The sequence below is a fragment of the Cottoperca gobio genome, chromosome 13 (genome assembly GCF_900634415.1).
Source record: "Cottoperca gobio chromosome 13, fCotGob3.1, whole genome shotgun sequence".
NCBI classification, from domain to species: Eukaryota; Metazoa; Chordata; class Actinopteri; order Perciformes; family Bovichtidae; genus Cottoperca; species Cottoperca gobio.
The window spans coordinates 5,892,558-5,910,366 of record NC_041367.1 but is presented as its reverse complement, the minus strand read 5'-3'; the positions used below and the strand labels follow the sequence as shown (position 1 = coordinate 5,910,366).

General features: G+C 40.7%; 1 protein-coding gene across 1 annotated transcript in view; it reads right to left on the bottom strand.

The window, feature by feature from the left end:
* Positions 1-17,809, bottom strand: part of LOC115017448 (rap1 GTPase-activating protein 2-like) — a 76,943-nt gene that overhangs the window by 14,334 nt on the left and 44,800 nt on the right. Inside the window, 2 exon segments of the mRNA XM_029445888.1 lie at positions 679-714; positions 5,417-5,501. Coding sequence (XP_029301748.1) covers positions 679-714; positions 5,417-5,501 — 121 coding nt within the window.

Sequence of the window (17,809 nt, the reverse complement as noted above, 5' to 3'; positions counted from 1 at the left end):
CGGTACGACTGCCCAAATCACACATTTTGGAGATTTCATTGTGAGCTATTGACCATTATTTCCTCACAAAGTACCTGCTAAAAGCACTTCTACTTCTCTTAGAATCTTCCTTCAGGGACTTGTTCCCTTTTTCTGTTTTTTCTGTGCCTTCCATTTCTCCTCACACTGTATTCCTCCTCCTCCTCCTCCTCCTCCTCCTCCTCCTCCTCCTCTCCCTTTTTATATCCCCCATCTGTCCTCAGTCTAGTCAAAGCATGTGCCCTTAGAGGCCCGAGGGGGGGGGGGGGGGGGGGCACAAAGAAGTGTCATACAGAGAGAGAGAGAAAGAAAAAAATCAATGAATTGAATGAATTCCTTACAGAGAACGAAAAAATAGTAATGCCATGAGCAACTGACTGAACCCAGTGGGCTGACCGCTACTGATGGAATCATCAAAGTCTGTCTCATCCTTGTATATGTTAAATCTGGCTGTGGTCAGGGAATAAGAGCGAGGACATCTCACAGTATGTTCAAAGTCATACCTGGTGCAAGAATCTCCTGATGGAACAAACATGCAGCTACACTGCACATATGCAACTTTTGTTCAATAGGAGAACATACAGCGGGGGAAATAAGGAAGAGATACAAAGAAATAAACTGGATTCACAGGAAAGGAAATAATTCATGAAATGTTCATACCTGCATCCTCTCCAGCATATCGAAGAACTCTGCAGACTGAAACAGAGAAAGAAAGATTACAAAACATATAAAACTGGGTGTTATACTGTTAAAATGTTACTTTTAGAGCACCACACATTTAGTCAGTACAGCAGCAGAGTCATCACCCTTTCCTCGACATTCATTTACACTTTAATCAAGTGTTTCGACACTTACGTTCTTAAATTGGTAACATTGGTGTTTACAGCAGCAGATCTTGCAGGCCAGCTAACTGTGTTCCAGTCTCCTCCACATTGTAAACTTAGCTGTGTCAAGAGGGCAGGGCAGGATAGAGACGCCCAGCCTCTCACACCCACATGCACACACACTGATAAGCAACCACTTCCTCAGAGAGTAACGCACACTCAAACATGCTTCGTTGAGTGCATTCACACGTCTCTGTCCCGGGGCGTCCACACTGACACATAAACAAGCTGTGAGGGTGATAATGGCCTTCATGCTTTGTGTCTTTGTGCTTAGATTTCGCCACATATATAACGTGTAAATGCAGTGTATTTACAGGGTGGTTTGAGCTATAGAAGTGTGCGCGCACACATGTACACACTCACGGCTTCAAATGAAACTTCCTGTTAAAAAAGAAAGCTGGTTTAAAGGACTAAGTTCCCTAAAAGCATTCAAGATAAAGAAGAACAGCAGTGCCATGTTTTCGCTTTAAATGGCAACTCAGTACACTGCTGCTAAATCACGTTGTAACCGATGACAAAAATGAAAGGACCCACTATAACCTACTTTAAATGACTTTGGCAGCCACTAACATGCACTATCTCACTAATAAATGCACCAGTCTGGGAGCTGCACACTCAGCTAGCGTCATAAAATGTAAAACAAGAGGAACCGGGAAATAAATGCCTTACCACTGAACTGCAGCTCCTCAACCAGGAAAGTCTTTGACTGGCTGTATCCTAGCAGCACTGTAAATTACGACATTTTGACAGCACTACTGTAATAACAACTAATGTTATTCCCTACACTGGTTACCTGCACTCTTTAATAATCCCATTGCAGACAAAACCACACACTTACACACATACAGAGCTTATCAACCAGTTAATATTAACCAGTTAGAGGTGTTGTAAGCCGATACAGCCGACCCCAGACAGCCCGACCAACAATAAGCACAACATATCTGTTAGATAGCAAATTTGGCAGTCAGCTTGCGCTCTCAGTCAGTAATGCTTCCTGGGATCATATGAGAGTAACGAGAGAAAGGTTTTGCAGCCTTATCTTTTACTTTTCCTTGAATCTATGGGGATGTGAGTGGCACGTCCTCACACGCTGTTGGCCGTGACAATTTAAAAGACGCACTGATGCAGCTTGTCCTTGCACATTTTTGAGTGGGATCCTGCAGCGCTGGACAGTGTGTTCATTCATCATCTACATCCACCGCAGTGACCAGACAAGAGCTAGGACAGGAGACACTTATCTGTCTCTCCGCTTAGCTGTCAATCTGTCCTTGCACTGTCGGCCTCACTATGTGTCTCACTATGCTAATGTGTTCGCTCTTCTAACACTCTGTTATTTTTTCTTTGCCTGTCCTGTTTTCCTCCTACTTCCTATCTTCTTGTGTGTTTTCTTTCTCTCTCTCTCTCTCTCTCTCTCTCTCTCTCTGCATCTGCATCTCTTATCTCCCATGGCAACCCGCTGGGGCTATCACAGACTGCAGGCAGATTAGATCAGCTGCCGGCCTGCTTGACTGACAGACGTGTTGGCTGCTACAATTCACACATATTCATGTAAAGTCATGGACCCAATCATCTGCACATTGACAACAATGAGGATATGTCACAGACAGAAACAGTGGCCTCCATGTTTCATTGTGTTATGTTTAGGATTAAAGAAATATTACAGAATTTAACTGTCAAAAACAGCAATTGAAAACTTGGGGAAAGGAATTAAATGAGAACGAGCTAAATGTCCTAGTGAGTCAAGCTGACATGAGTACCGCAGGTATCATGCTCTTATTATATCCACACAGCAGCCGCTTGCTTTTTCTAGTTGAGTGCAGTTCAATTCTGTTTGAGACAGCCTTGTTCAAAATTCCTGCACCTCAGCAAAAGCCAGCATTTTCCTAGCATGACGGCACGGTGCATGCACAGACTCTCCTCTCCTGCCCACAACACAACTCCTTCACTGGGTCAAACAGGTGACGAGTGGATGAAGGATGCACCTGAGCTGGCAGCTCTGGGCTCTACGTGTCAGATACCTGGAACACTGGCTGACATCTGTATTGGATACATCAGTCAATACTATTTTGGCTTGGTCCCTGGGTTACGAAATATTGTTGTGAAATACTTCACATGTGGGTGTAAAGCGACTAAAAATATGATGTAAACTGGGTTTCAGAGATGCAGTGCAAGCATTACATATCAAGTTGTTCTCAGTAACAAACTGTCTGGTTGTGTTTTGAGTCAAAATGCAGACTTACCTTAGCAATAGCTACTAAAACATCTGAGCCCTCTGATGTTTCTACCTTCCTCTTATTCCTACCTCCCTTTTACATTTAGAAAGTCACTTCCCCTCTCTTTGCCTTTTAACGCCTAAACCCTAAACAGGAAAGTCAAGTGACGCAGAAAACAGGTTATTCCAGTGTGTATGGTTTGACACGATACACACACACACACACACACACACACACACACACACACACACACACACACACACACACACACACACACACACACACACACACACACACACACACACACACACACACACACACACACTACATTATGTGTAATAAGAGTAGAATTACCGACATCTGTGAGGACTTTCCTTCAGCACATTTATCCCCTAACCCTAATTTAAACCTGTCTACATGTTTACCCACCACTGTTACCTGACCTCCAAGCGTAAACACCTGTCCTAACAACTGAAAAACCTGTTTAAAATCAGTAGCTCCAGTACTGCAGTATGCGCGGCTGGCCAGGAGGCTCATCTTTATGGCCACTGTATTAAAAGGGCAAGGGCAATAACTGTGCTGCGTAACAACGGCATGCAGTCTGTGCAATTGTATTTGTACTATTTATTATGCCTCTTCGCCTCCTCCGTCAACGAGTCCCTTTTGCCAGTTAGATGTGGACTGTGATTACAGGAAATTTTACTCTTCATAACTTCTTTACCAGTGTAACATTGATGATGAATAGCTGACCATTAGACCACTCCAGCACACAGCAAAATTGTGGGTTGCCGATTGATAATTATTAGAAATCAGCCACACACCGAGAGGAAAATTGGTGTCTTCCTGTACTGAGTTATTTTTTCAGTCAATCAGTCTTTCTGACCGTGACCATGAAACTTTGCCTTTCCATTCCTCTCCTCCTCTCTGTGCTATCTCCCTGTGTTGTCTTCAGCAGATTCAATAATGATGGCTTAGTCCATACTGCGGAAAGTGGCTCCGTCTGGCAGGAGACATCCTCTATTTCTTGCATATCGCACTGCAAAATGTGCCTCTCTTTTATCATGCTGGATGGAAATAATTAAAATGATTCAGCTGCAATGCAATGTGAGTAATGAATGTCTGAAAACACGACACCTTACAATCTCATATACATAGTAAAATGCTTTCTCTATATGTGTAGTACTATAATATGTCACTACATGAAACAGTGTGACAATGACTGTAAAAGATGGAGAGAAAAAAATGGATTCAATTTGTATTCATATTCAGTTTGGTTTTGCTCTGATGTTTTTTTTCAATTTACCGAGTCACAGTTTTGGCCAAAGTTACATTTGATGGCACTTCACAATTTGTGCAACTGAGAATAAAGCATCCAACCTTTTCCTACTGTCATGAACAAATGGGGCCATGAACCTATCTACACCACACAATAATTCAATTGCAATTCCCTTTTCATAACACAACCCCTTATTGGCAATAGGAAACCCAACCCAAAGACTCTAAGTCCTACCAGAACTGCCCATAAAACTAGTCTAATTACGGAAAATAAAAGTGATATTATTATCAGGCTCTCATTCCCCCCGCCTCCAGAGGCAGCTCAACAATTATCAGCATTTATATCATACAAACATTGATGACAGAAAAGGGATTGCATCATTTCAAGCCAGGAGGAGCATTCACTGCAAACCAAATATCAAAATGAAGTCAGAATGTTTAGCAATATTTAAAATAAACTATGAAGAGTCTTAAACAGAGGCTGAACTAATGTCAATTAAGATTGCGTAGATGACCTTGAGATTATAATATGCCATGCAAAATAGAGTCAAAATATCATGCAGGGTGTCCGAGCTGTAGAATTTGTATTTGACTAATTTAAAGCAGTGAATCTACATAGATATTATAGATAGATCCAAATTAAATATTTACGGTTTACAGCCTAGAATACACAGCAAGTAGAAGACAAACTAGAAAATAGTGCCATGGATTATTAAAACATATACATTTTGTGGAATATAACAACATTATTACCTGTAAAAACCTCACGTGGTTGTATAATATGTGTCATGTCATGTTGTGAAATTTAAGTTGTCCTGCAGTTTGACCCTGTCTCTGAACCCCTTTGTTTACTAAATGGATTTCTCAATCAGGATAATCAGAATTAATAGACTTTCCATTAGGCCTAAAGGGCAAATATGACAATGACAAACTCAGTCAATCAATATATATCTAAATAAATGTGTGTGTAAACATGCAAGCACCATTATATGTGTGCATGTGCACAATAACGTGTGTGTGTCCTACCTTCATGCTGGGCGGTGCAGTGCGGGGCGGTGAGGGGGGACATTCTCCCAGAGGGACGTTGGAAATGTTCAGCAGCTCCTGTTTCCTGGGGACAAGAGGACAAAATGAGGAATAAACAAGATTGATTTGTTCCAAAAAATTTTTAAAGGTCATTCAATTAGGCTGATGCCCTTCCCTTATTTAAGTGTTTAGATAAAGGACATCTAAAGGCCGTGACACACCAAGCAGATTATCTGCCGCCGGTTAATGTCAGGTCGCCAGTGAGCGTCTGTAGGCTGCGACAACAGCACTTTTCAGCCCTGCCGATACTCTCCGCCACTGATTCAGCATGTTGAATCGGCGGCAGAGCCAGCCGCTCTGATTGGCTGTTCAGTTTAAGCAAATCAGTGCACAAGAAGAGAAACAGATGTGAGGAAAACAAACAAACGACTAAAGTGAAGAGGGCACACAGTCTCTTTTAATTATCCATCTTCCTTTCATCTGATCATTCATACACAGATATTTTCACAATGACATGGGTTCAGCGAAAATGGTGCTGCTTTGTTTTAATATGTGTATCATAGCAATGGCATGTATATTTACAGTCATAGTTCTTCCAGTTCACTTGTCCAAATGCGACTTATTGGCAAAGACACAGGCAACATGAACCGACGCAACAGTCTTCTCTGTCGCCACTAGATCTTTGATGTCTGTTTGGTGTGTCTGGGCCTTTAGACCACTATTTCCCCTCTGAATATGTTTAAGAAGTTAATTTCCCTTGTGTCACGTATTAACTGGGCCTTTACTGGGAGTAACTTCAATACAAGGAGCAAATGAAGGGAAATTTAAGAATAACACTATTAGGCTATATTTAATCAAACATTTCCCTGAAGAAACTAAAACCAACAATGAATTTGATGCCTGTGAAAAACTAAATTGTTGTCTTGTGTTAAAACCACAAAAAATACATTGCATAACAAGACATAATTAAGAAGCTCATAAGTGCTACAATAGCGAGCCTCATTTAGCAAGCTAAAGTAAAGCTAACTGCTAAATGAACAGCTCACTGGAGCTAGCTAACTGCTAAATGAACAGCTCACTGGATCTAGCTAACTGCTAAATGAGCATCCTCACTGGAGCTAGCTAACTGCTAAATGAACAGCTCACTGGATCTAGCTAACTGCTAAATGAGCATCCTCACTGAAGCTAACTAACTGCTAAATGAGCAGCTCACTGGAGCTAGCTAACTGCTAAATTAAATCATAAACTCACAGCTACTGACTCACTACACTGTACAACTGACATTTTATTGTAGCTACAATTTAACATTTCAAAGTGAGCCAGGGAGACAGTTGGAATTATGCAGTGTAGCATCAGATGGTGGCTCTCATTAATGATCCCACATGTGAAAGGTTGAGCTGTCACTGGGAGACAGCCAGAAGCTGTCATCTATTTGGATAAAATCCATTGGATTTTCACTTCAGATATGATACTTGTGGTAATTGACACCTCTCATGCTCAATATATAATCAAGAACTTTTACAAAGAAGTAAAGAGAAAGTAGAGCACATATGTGTTAAACCCTCTCTACTGCTGCTTCGGAGCTGCAGAAAGAACTTCAAACATACGTTTTCTCGCTGCCTCTACATCCACTAACCGACTCCAATAGAGCTTGTTGGATGTGAATTGGCAGTCGATTATTAACTTGATATATCTGGTTAAACTTAATACTGACAAACATATAGCCTACTATAGGCCTATCAGGTTTTGTATTAATATGTCCAATGTGCAACACATTGAATGCACACATCCGCTCTGACGTTAAATCAAAAGCTGTATTTCTACAGTGTGGGGCTGGGTTAAAATAGCGAATATCAAATATCGCAATTGATATTGCAACGTCAACGTAGGGTTGACTATAGGTGCTTTCACAAAACTATTTACACAATGAGATTTTTGATGAATAATCATCAATAATGTGGTTATAATGACTAAGTTGTTAAAGCTAACAGTCTGGTAAGTTCATGAAGCCTTTAGAACCAGGAAAAGACAACACTTATGCCATATTACAATATTATCTCGTCTCATATCACGATATTGCTATACTATCAATATATTACCCAGCCCTAATAGAAGAACAAGACAAGTTTTAATTGAGTGCTTATGTGAAATGAATATGCCCCTTGTATCCTAATAGCTTATTCTACACATGCTCTCATGTAGCTGTGTCAAGTGGTTGTGGGCAGCAAGAATGTGAAATAGAGAGAGAGGCAGCAAAACAGCAGTTTATATATTATACTCTGTTAAATAATCAACAACTTTCTTTGGAGTTGTAAAAGCCTCTCAATTTCTACCTGAGCAAACAGCCACGGCCAAAGCACAAACAAAAAAACACAGCACACCGGAGTCTCACTTAATCACTACAGGCCAAACCCAAATTCCCGTTCAACCCTAATGTTTCCACTGTCCAGAGGAAAAGCCCGTACTGGCCAGCTCTTTCCACATGTTCAGCTTTCACACAATGCAGCACTGTGTCCCCCTGTGTATGTAATGCTATGGTATGTTAGCTCAAAGTAACCAAGAGTGGACAATGTTTGAATGAGCATCATAAGTCAAGACAGACTGGGAGAGTTTACACAACTGAAAAATAGAAAAAACATGGTTTTAGCTGGACATTGTTCATTGTTCTTTCTCTTTGTTCTCTTCAGCCTCAGGTAAGGAGGACAACGTGTGTTTCCAACACTGACCTTTGGAAAGTAAAAGCTTGCTAAGAGCACTGCCCCTGAGGTGGATCCCTGCTGTGTGTCTCTATGGCTGCCCTCTATGAGAGGACACCTATCTGTCTGTCTTACACACTCACTCACACCTGCACACAGAGATGAGAGAAAGAGGGAAAGAAGAGAAGCTGGAGTGGCTGTGGTGATGAAACAACAGCTACGCCCGGTTACTGACTCCCACCCAGGAAGGGAGGGAAAGATGGACGGACTGCACATACAGGGACAGCAGGAGGGAGGAAGCAAAGAAACAATTTAGCAAGAACAGGACATGGAGAAAGTGAGTCAGAAAATGGAACCGTTGAATAAGCATTAGATGGGATATATGCAGTCAAGGCTTAGCATAGCATCGTCAAATGACAGCAGTAGGAACTATGTTTACGTTGGAGGATTTAACACATTACTATTTATGTCCAATAACCATATTCTGCCAGCCAAGAAGTAGTGTGTCCTTTAAAAGATGGAAAGTAAGGGTGCGGTCGATGGGAGTGTAGCACATCAGACTTTCATAAGGGAGACTGTGGCAGACTTGCCCAAGTGTGTGCCCCCTGTTTTTTGTGTCATATAAAACGAGCAAAGAACATACGTCATTCACGGCGACCATCTTTATTTGGCTTAAGAAAGTATTCTTTTTATTGTGCAGAGGATGGAATATTGTTTTATCCTGATAGTTAGAAGAGTTTTGGAGGATTATTTAAATTCCTTCAGAAAATAGGAACGTTTTGTTAAAATGACCTTTTTCTTTTTAAAGAAAGCTGTGTTTTTACCTTTCAGAGGAACAGATGTTTAGCTCAAATGTAACCATGCTCTTTCCTTAACCTTAATCAAGGTGCCCGATCATACCTTCACAATAGCTCATTTGCCATAGCCACAATCTTCCCTTTACATTAACCTTGGCTTGTATCTTGCTGTCAGTGTCAACAATGCAGTCTTTTCCCCACAACAAATAGAGAGAGAAGACTGATAATGCTGGAAAGTTAGCGGTGCCTCTCAAGAGGGGCAGTGTGTTATCAATTTCAGCTCTGACTTAATGGATAAACGGGGGATTTTTGATTAGATATTTTTATCAGTTCTGTTCTGTTGATTCCTTCAGTGTTAGCTTCGAGGAAAAAAGCAACTGGGCTGTGAAATGAAATCACAAGGTCAAATTGCATTTAAACCTCTGGCTCTGAGCTGATACAAACAGTAAATGGCAAAAAAAAAATTCCCAGCGAGCCAGAGTGCAGCGGTTGCTACACAATTACATTATTTCACAGTAAAAACTGGCTTTTGGGAACATACTGCAGCTGTTTGTGTGACTCTCTCTGACTGAGTGCTCCGTCAAGAACAGTGAAGTCATCTTTGAAAACCTCATTCCTCCAAGAAAATAATTGTTGGATAAATTTCCCAGGGTGAATGAATAAAGTGTAACTTAAAGCCTTTGTCAACTCGAGCTAAGATTAAGTGGTTGCAAATCTGAGGATAAATAGGGCAAATCATGCTCCACATTTACATCCAAACTAGTACAAGATGTACCTTTTGTCTATACATGTCTATAATCCTGCCGCTAATTATCGTTGATTTAACAGTAATTACATCTACACAGTCATCATGTTTATCTACTGATGCCGGTGGTAATGAATGTGTGTGTGTTTGTGTGTGTGAAAGAGAGAGACGGATAGAGGGAGAGATGGTAATACGTCTCCGTTATTTCATGTATTGATTACACCCTTGAGAAAAGATTAGGACAGCAGGAGATCAGGTACAGGCCGGGACACAGAGAGGGAAAGAGTGTGTGAGAAAGAGAGAATAAAAAGGGGAACAGCTTCACACAACCCCACATGATGGACTGATCACAGGAAGAGCAGATAGGGGATTAAAACAGGAAACCAGGGAGATGGAGGGTGCGGAGAGGATGGAAATAAAGGACAGAGACAAAAAGAAGGAGAGGGTGAACCGCGGGTCTCGGATATGAAGCCTCTCCCAGGGGGCTTACTGCGCACTTCTGTTTCCAGTTGGGCTTAATATTTGTTATGGAACTTGATAAGGAGCCTGAACCTCATGCCAATTGGCCAATTACACAACTGATGGTTTCTCTAATGGAGTTAATACAACAATAATTGGAGACACAGAAAAAGAGAAAGAGGAGGGTTGTGTAGAGATGGAGAGCATGGAGGGCAGGGAGCATAAGACATCATCTCTGATGTATAATCAAGTAGACTGAGAATAAGGAATCCCATCGCTCAGCAAAATCGTCTGCAACGTTACATATTAGACATGACAGTTAGAGCTCTAATGAGCACTTTAAAGGGCTGACGTTACAGGAGGCATGTAGGGAAGGTGTTGCTCTTTGCTTAATATAACCGTTGTTGATTGGTTATTAATAATAGGTTACGCGTGTGAACACTCAAGAAAATATAAGTAGTATTTTAATGAGATTGTAAGCAGCTGCATGTTTATTCAGGATCATAATATGTTTGAACTAAATGGATTGCCATTGGAACAGATTCTTTTCATCTGTCAATCATCAAGACAAAGTTCAAGGTCCAATAGTTTATGACCAAATACTTGCAAAATGAATGACATTCCCATGAGTCTGATCTGTACTTATTAGCAAATGTAATATACATGAAAACTACATTATGCTAGCAATCCCACAATGCATTGTGCCACATTTTATAGAAAATGACTGTTGTGTAACTCTGTCACCTGTCGCTATAAATGATTTATACATGTATTTGTGGGCGTCCCGGTAGCACAGACGACCCATATATAAAGGCTGAGTCCTTGCCACAGCGGCCACAGGTTCAAGTCCAACCTGCGGCCATTTGCTGTATGTCATTCCCCTTCTCTCTCTCCCCCTTTCACAATCTGCACTTCCCACTATCATAAAGGCATGAAAAGCCCAAAAATATAACTTTAAAAAAAATTAATGTATTTGTAATTTGTAAAACCATGAATTAAGATAATTGTACTTTGTAAGGTACATCACAGTGTTGTCACCTCTCTTGCTGTCCTTAAAGGCAGCAATAAAATGATTATCACTATCTATTTCTTCATGTACGATCTACTATCTATCGGTCCGTCCTTGTTACAAAGTCTGCTCCACATATAGAGGTAAGAAGAGGACGTATGAGTCAGTCAGCTGCGCAACAGGGTAGTACAGGCATCTCAGATATGTGCAGATATGCGGAGTGGTCAGGGGAGCAATAATTAGAAAGCAACTGCACTCCAAGTCACCGGCTGTTTCCTGTGGGAACGCCAGGCCTCACCCTCTCTCTCTCTCTCTTACTGGGATATGAATAGATATAAAGATGACAGCAGACAGGAGATACGACTGTCCAGCCAGACAACCTGAAACACTCTCATTAGAGGAACAGATAGACCGGTAGTGAGGGGGTGATGAGGAAGAGGGGAGCAGCATGTCTCCGGGAGAGACATCGCTACTTTTACAAATTAATATTAAAACACAAAATTATTAGTCCTTGAACTACAGAGCTGGCAATAAGAGGAAGAAAAAAAACACCTTTTAATTTAGCTGTCATCCTGATATAGTAGAAGAAAGGAAATGTGTGTGTGTGTGTGTGTGTGTGTGTGTGTGTGTGTGTGTGTGTGTGTGTGTGTGTGTGTGTGTGTGTGTGTGTGTGTGAGTGTGATGTACGTGAGCTTTGTTGCAGGTACAAAACACACCTATTTTAAATATACAAAACTTTAGGAAAAACAACACATTGGAATACACACCTACACACAGACTTGGTCATTATCACCACCACAACTTCTTTATGTGACAGACTGAAACTCATGTCAACAAGCGCACACACACGCACACATGCAAACACGCAAACACGCAAACAAGCAAACAAGCAAGCTAAGAGACTCCAAGTGGCTTGTTATCAGTGCAGCTCCGATACACTGAGAGTTTTCAATTAGGGGTATTTAAATGTTTTCGGTGCATGGTGCCTCTGTTGTGTTGTGATTGATATGACTATTTATCTCTTATTATGTATCAAATGTAAACACAGGAATTCAAGAAACTGTAATATCAGTTATTAAAGTAGATATGAGTCGTGGTGTGCATGCATGTACTTCATGCCATCCCTGCAAAGTCAGTGTCCGACTTGGGCCAGCCCAGTCAAAAAACTCTAGACATGCCATTGCTGCCCTCTCCTCTCTTCTCCTCTCTCAACTATGTGTGTAATTAATCCAAGTGTTGGACTAAAACGACACCAGTGAAGGTCTCGCCCTCTCCAGGCACACGCGTAGTCCCACCCAAGGAAACTATGAGTGTGTGAGTCATTTTGTTCCACCAAAAGAAATGAGGTTAATTATACTGCAGTAAGTGTGTTACCCCGCATGACACACTTGTGGTTCACTCTTTTTTTAACATAATAGCTACCAAGTAGCAAATGTATTGAATTAAACACTGACTTAGAGATCACAAACAGGCTAAATTGCCAGCTTATCTGACACACACATTGTATCTTTGTCAGTGGATTTACATTCTAAACACCAAAGGATGACACTACAGGCTAGTAAAAGGTTACATTCTGCAGCTTTTGTCTTACCTTTGAAATGTCAGTCTTGTTTTGTGTCTGGCTGCACAGAGAGCTCTGATAGACATGTACTTGTACTTACTTCCCAACAGCAGGGAGACACTGATAAAGGCCACAGGCCAAATCATGTTTGTTTATTTGTATATGGTTGTGCGTTATGCAGTTAAACACACTTTATTTGCACAGCTTGGCAGGGCTCACTGTGAGGTGACTATAATGCATTAGTAGGTGCATAAACATAAAGCATTTTGATCCAGCAAACATCTGAATAGCAAAAGGTAGTAAAAACACCTCATTGAAAGATGTCATTCTGTTTGGGTTCAACAGATGAAAATGTGTAAATTCATCTACTCTGTTTTCAGAATATCTCGTCTGCATGCACATGTGTGTAATTCAAAGTAGTTCTAAGTAGTACTCTCTGCCACTTCGAGTGTGTGACAAACATGTGTATGCATCTTCTCTTCATTTGAAGTGTATTACTTTATTATTAACCATGGAAAGTGGTGATAAACATGAATTAAAATATATATTTGTGAGAATGATTGGATTCAAACCCACAGTACTACATTGCAGTGAAACACCCAGTTGCTTGGCATCCCCACTCTCTGTCATATTAAAGGAAATGTCATAAATCCGATCTAATCCTATTCATTTTCCGTCCACTTCCTCTTTATCATTGGCTAATCTCACCCAGTCTCACTAACTTGAGGTGAAGGGAAGAAACAGTGTCAAGCATCTGTCAGATGACATTGAATACTTCTCTTCTTAACCAACTCCACCACTTCAGACTATCTGATAACCACAAAAGAACAGAAAGGTCCCGCAGAGAAGGTGAGCGATATGAAGACAGAAAGTGAAAGGCGTAGAATTAATGAACATCAGGCGGATCGCTGAGAGAGAGAGAAGGCTGCAAAGCGAGGTATGGAGAGATAGAGAATAAATGAATCTCTGTAGACTATAAATAGCACTCTCAATCCCCTGTGCAGAGCTGGGTAAATAGGGCCGTCTTGGGTGGGTCTCTGGACACTTGTTAGAGATAATATCTCATCCATTACACCGTAAGACAAGGCTGACTGTCACACACGCACACAAACACACACATATTTGTACAAAAAGACAGTAAAGAGTCAAGTGAGTTCAAGTGCTATCAAATGTGTCCATGTTTGTGTGAGTGCCCATACTAGCAGTCCCCCACACCTGCCAATCACAAAAGGAGTGAAACACAGAAGAGGAACAAGAGGGAGTTTAAAAAGAGGGAGTAATTGAGGGAAGAGAGGGGCAAGAGGGGGGGTGTTGGAATGGAAATACGAGTGAGTCAGTGAATAAAAAGCATTTGTGTTAAACAGCCGGAGGAGGAGGGTTCGACAGCGAGAGGAGGGAAGGAACAGGACAAGGAAAAACTGTGTAAGGTGGTCAAGAAAAGCAACAAGAACGTAACTTTAAGACATCAGCTCTGACTAAGGTTTCCTCTCTGAGAACACATCTTACATAGGCTTCACAAAAACCCCAAAATAAAAACATTTGGTCAAAAGTATTTAGAGATTGTCCAATTACTGCTTAGCAAATGTACACACAGGTCTGTCAAGCTTTGGATTTCTTCACATGTTGAAGTAAGTGCCCGTAGCGAGAGTGATAGTTTGTATTTAAGGAGTGTCTTTTTCTTTACCTTTCAGATACTAAAAACACAAGAGCAAAGTCTAAAGAACAGATTAAACTGTGTATTTGTCTGCTCAACGTAAGCTGCAAACATTGGCATGCCCGCCTAACCCTTTTACTTCCAAGGTCAAGGAGCATTTCATGAGTTAAAAACTATTTTGGTTGTGCAGGTTATGAAACAAAGCCCCATGGCTGCTGTGCAGGGTACAGTAGTATTTCCCCACTGCGGAGGCGCCAGTCCTCGATACTACTGAATCTGAGTGTGGGCTAACATTAGCAGCTATGTCCTCCTCTTTACTGTTTGTTGTCCTCCTCCTTAAAACCTTTTTTCTTGTAATGTTTAAAGTGAAAATACTGTTTGAGAGAACAATAAAGTAGGCTATGCATCCAACCACTGACTTGCTGGTTGAAGATGTTTATTAGAAATAAAATGATACTTGAGCTAACCAGCTCTACACTGCCAAGTCATGGCGTTAATATTTTCTTTTTGCTAGCTAACATAAGCGAATAGAATCTGCAAGTTACAGTTGTCATTTCAGCCAGAAAAAGTGACGAATTCGTCGATTATAAATGTTAAAGCCTACTTTGTCTCCCCTAAGGATTTCGAGGGGTAAATCTCTCAATGGTCAATTACAGCCAAAATGTCACCTGCTGTTCATTTGTGTTAGCCACAACAGAAGTAAAAACTACAGACATGCTTTGTGTTATGTGCATGGGTGTGTGTTATTTCCCTCTTCTGGACAACCGCCTGACTGGCTACAGTGTTGTAGCCGACAGTGTGTCAGAGGAATGGGTTTGAGCTGCGACCAGCTGCTAGCGTAATTTATTCTCTCAGCCCCAAACATTTCAACGACCACATGACTACTGCAGGACACAGTTGCAAAGACTCCATGAGCCCGATATGGTTTTTGAGAGGCTTTAATCCTGAGCTGGTCAATTTAACAAAAAAAATAAAAAACTACACCATTAGTGTGAATGCATGTTTGAAAAGCATAGATATTTTCTAAAGGGTACCATGCCCTTCAAAAGGGAGACAGCACTCAATTTGTAACCATTTAAATGCATGTTGCCCAGCAGAAGCTCCACAACATCTCCATATTAAGGATCCTCAAACAGATAGACCACTGACTAGTGTTTGATGAGATTTTCTCTTCAGGGACCGCAACTGTTGAGATACTTGCATATCTGTCAAATCATATCAATCTATGAACTCCAAAGGGAAATATAGTCATGCAGGGTTTAAAGCACCAAAACAAAACAAATCAGACAACTGGGAAAATCACATAAAAATAAGAGACCATAATAAGTGATTAAAAACCACAACGACGGCGATTAAAACAAATAAGATTATATCAGATTTTAGGTTGCATAAAGTGCAAAACCATATTTGGAAAATGTAAAATCTCAGTGAAAAAAGAAGCAAAGAGGTTGTTTTCTTTCCGCTTTCTAGCATTGACTTGAAGGCAAGAGCTCAACTCTTTGTGCAGCACAATCTAAATATCCCTGAGCAGGGTCTGACTTACCCTGACTACTGTCTCATGTCACATTAAGCCTGTTCTTCCTGTCTGTGTAAAGATGTCCATGTCAAACAACAGTAAATAAAGATAAGATAAAGATGCTTCTATAAAATATAATCAAAGCACTCAAAACATTGAAAGAGTTTAAGAAGAAGAAGAAAATATGCTGCTTCAGAATCTCATTGATTTTAAAACACAGTTTTGTTTCAAGAAATGTGCCCGAATATTCCTCGTGTCCCACTAGATCAATTTCCTCTCCCTTAATAACAGTCCTGAACTTTCTAAAATCAATACCCATGTCCTTAGTTTTATGCTACATTTAGCAGGATGAAAGACTCCTCCACAGGCCAGTGAACTTATTCCTACCCATCCACGTAGGCTGACTAACAACCGAATCATCAGCACATTTTATTATGTGTCTGTTCTCATCATTACTTTGACAGCTGTTCTTATAAGTACTATATAGAAGGTGAGGAAGACCTTGCAGGGATCCAAAGAGGGATTTGATTTAAAGGGAGACTGTTTACAATCATTAAGACCTGTTGGTTAAAGGAACAGCTCACAGTTATATGATACAGTTACAGTATATGTGCATACATATACAGTTACCCATGCACATCACATGTAAGTGCAAGGCTATTGGGATTTATGTATTTTTGATGTGGCTTTTATTGTGTAGTTATTGAATTGTTAATTGTTTGTAACTCTCCATGCACACTGGATTGTTGTCATCTTAGAGCCCGTCAGCCTATTGGTGCATACAAAGCTGTGGTGACGAGCCAGATTGTGGAACCATTAGTAAGTAGGGCCTTGCTGGAGGATCTCAAGCAGCAATATGAAGCTGGAGCCAGCAGCCAGTTAGCTTAGCTTAGCATAAAGCCTGGGAACAGGGGAAAACAGCTAGCCTGGTAACACAATTCAGCCTACAGCATCTCTAAAGATAATGCATTAACAGGTGACATCTTGTTTGTTTAAGCAGTACAAATACTGAGTCTGCTGTTTTCGGTCTTTGTGCTAAGCTAAGCTAACAGGTTGATGGCTGTAGCCTTATTTTTAGGCTACTGGCTCCACGGTGATGAAGCTTCTTCATTAAAATAATTTGCTGGTGGATGTACTGATGAGCAGGCAGCTGCATGAGAGAAGTCCTATTTGATATTAAAGTGAACTGTCCATGAAACTTGCCATCAGAAAATCTGGAATTTAGAGGTGCTTCCATTTTAAAAGATGGCCTTGAGTCTTTCACAGCTGAGAAATAAAACCCACATGACCCTGACAAGTGCTTATAAAGAAGCACAAAAGGACGTCTGCCAAATTGACTGTGATGGGGATTTTTTTGATCATTTAAGAGGGGTATCCACAATTCACATACGTCCCTGAAAGTTTGGAATTGGACAAGAGAACAAGACCAAAAAAAACTAAATATGTATCCTTATAAATGTAAACTACCGCAATACCAATATACCAATATATATGCAGTTAATGCACCTGCTACAATCCTTTTCTGTAAAGCCGTTTGGCAAATATAATTGATTTGGGCTTTTATTGTGAAGCATCTGCTCGGCTCTTTTATAGTTTTATAGTTATAGAGGTTAGTGGTTCATCTCTACGTATGGACGTTTTTCTCCCCTTGTTTGTCAGTGAATCCGTCTAATACGCTGAACCACTTAATGCAGTTTTTGAAAGCCTCAAACCTGTACTTTACAGTGAAGGTCATGCCTTTTCCTGTGCCATTACTGTCCCGCTCCCTATAATCAACAGGAGGGAGTGTACCACCGGGTCAGTCTGGTCATAGAAAATGCTAATTTAAATATATTGCAATTTACAAAACAGATGCATGTTTTGTCTCAGAATGACTTTGACATTGTATTGATCCTATAATGTGTGCATAGCTTGCCATCTTGTCAATTATGATTTTTAAAATGCTTTTAATCTTAA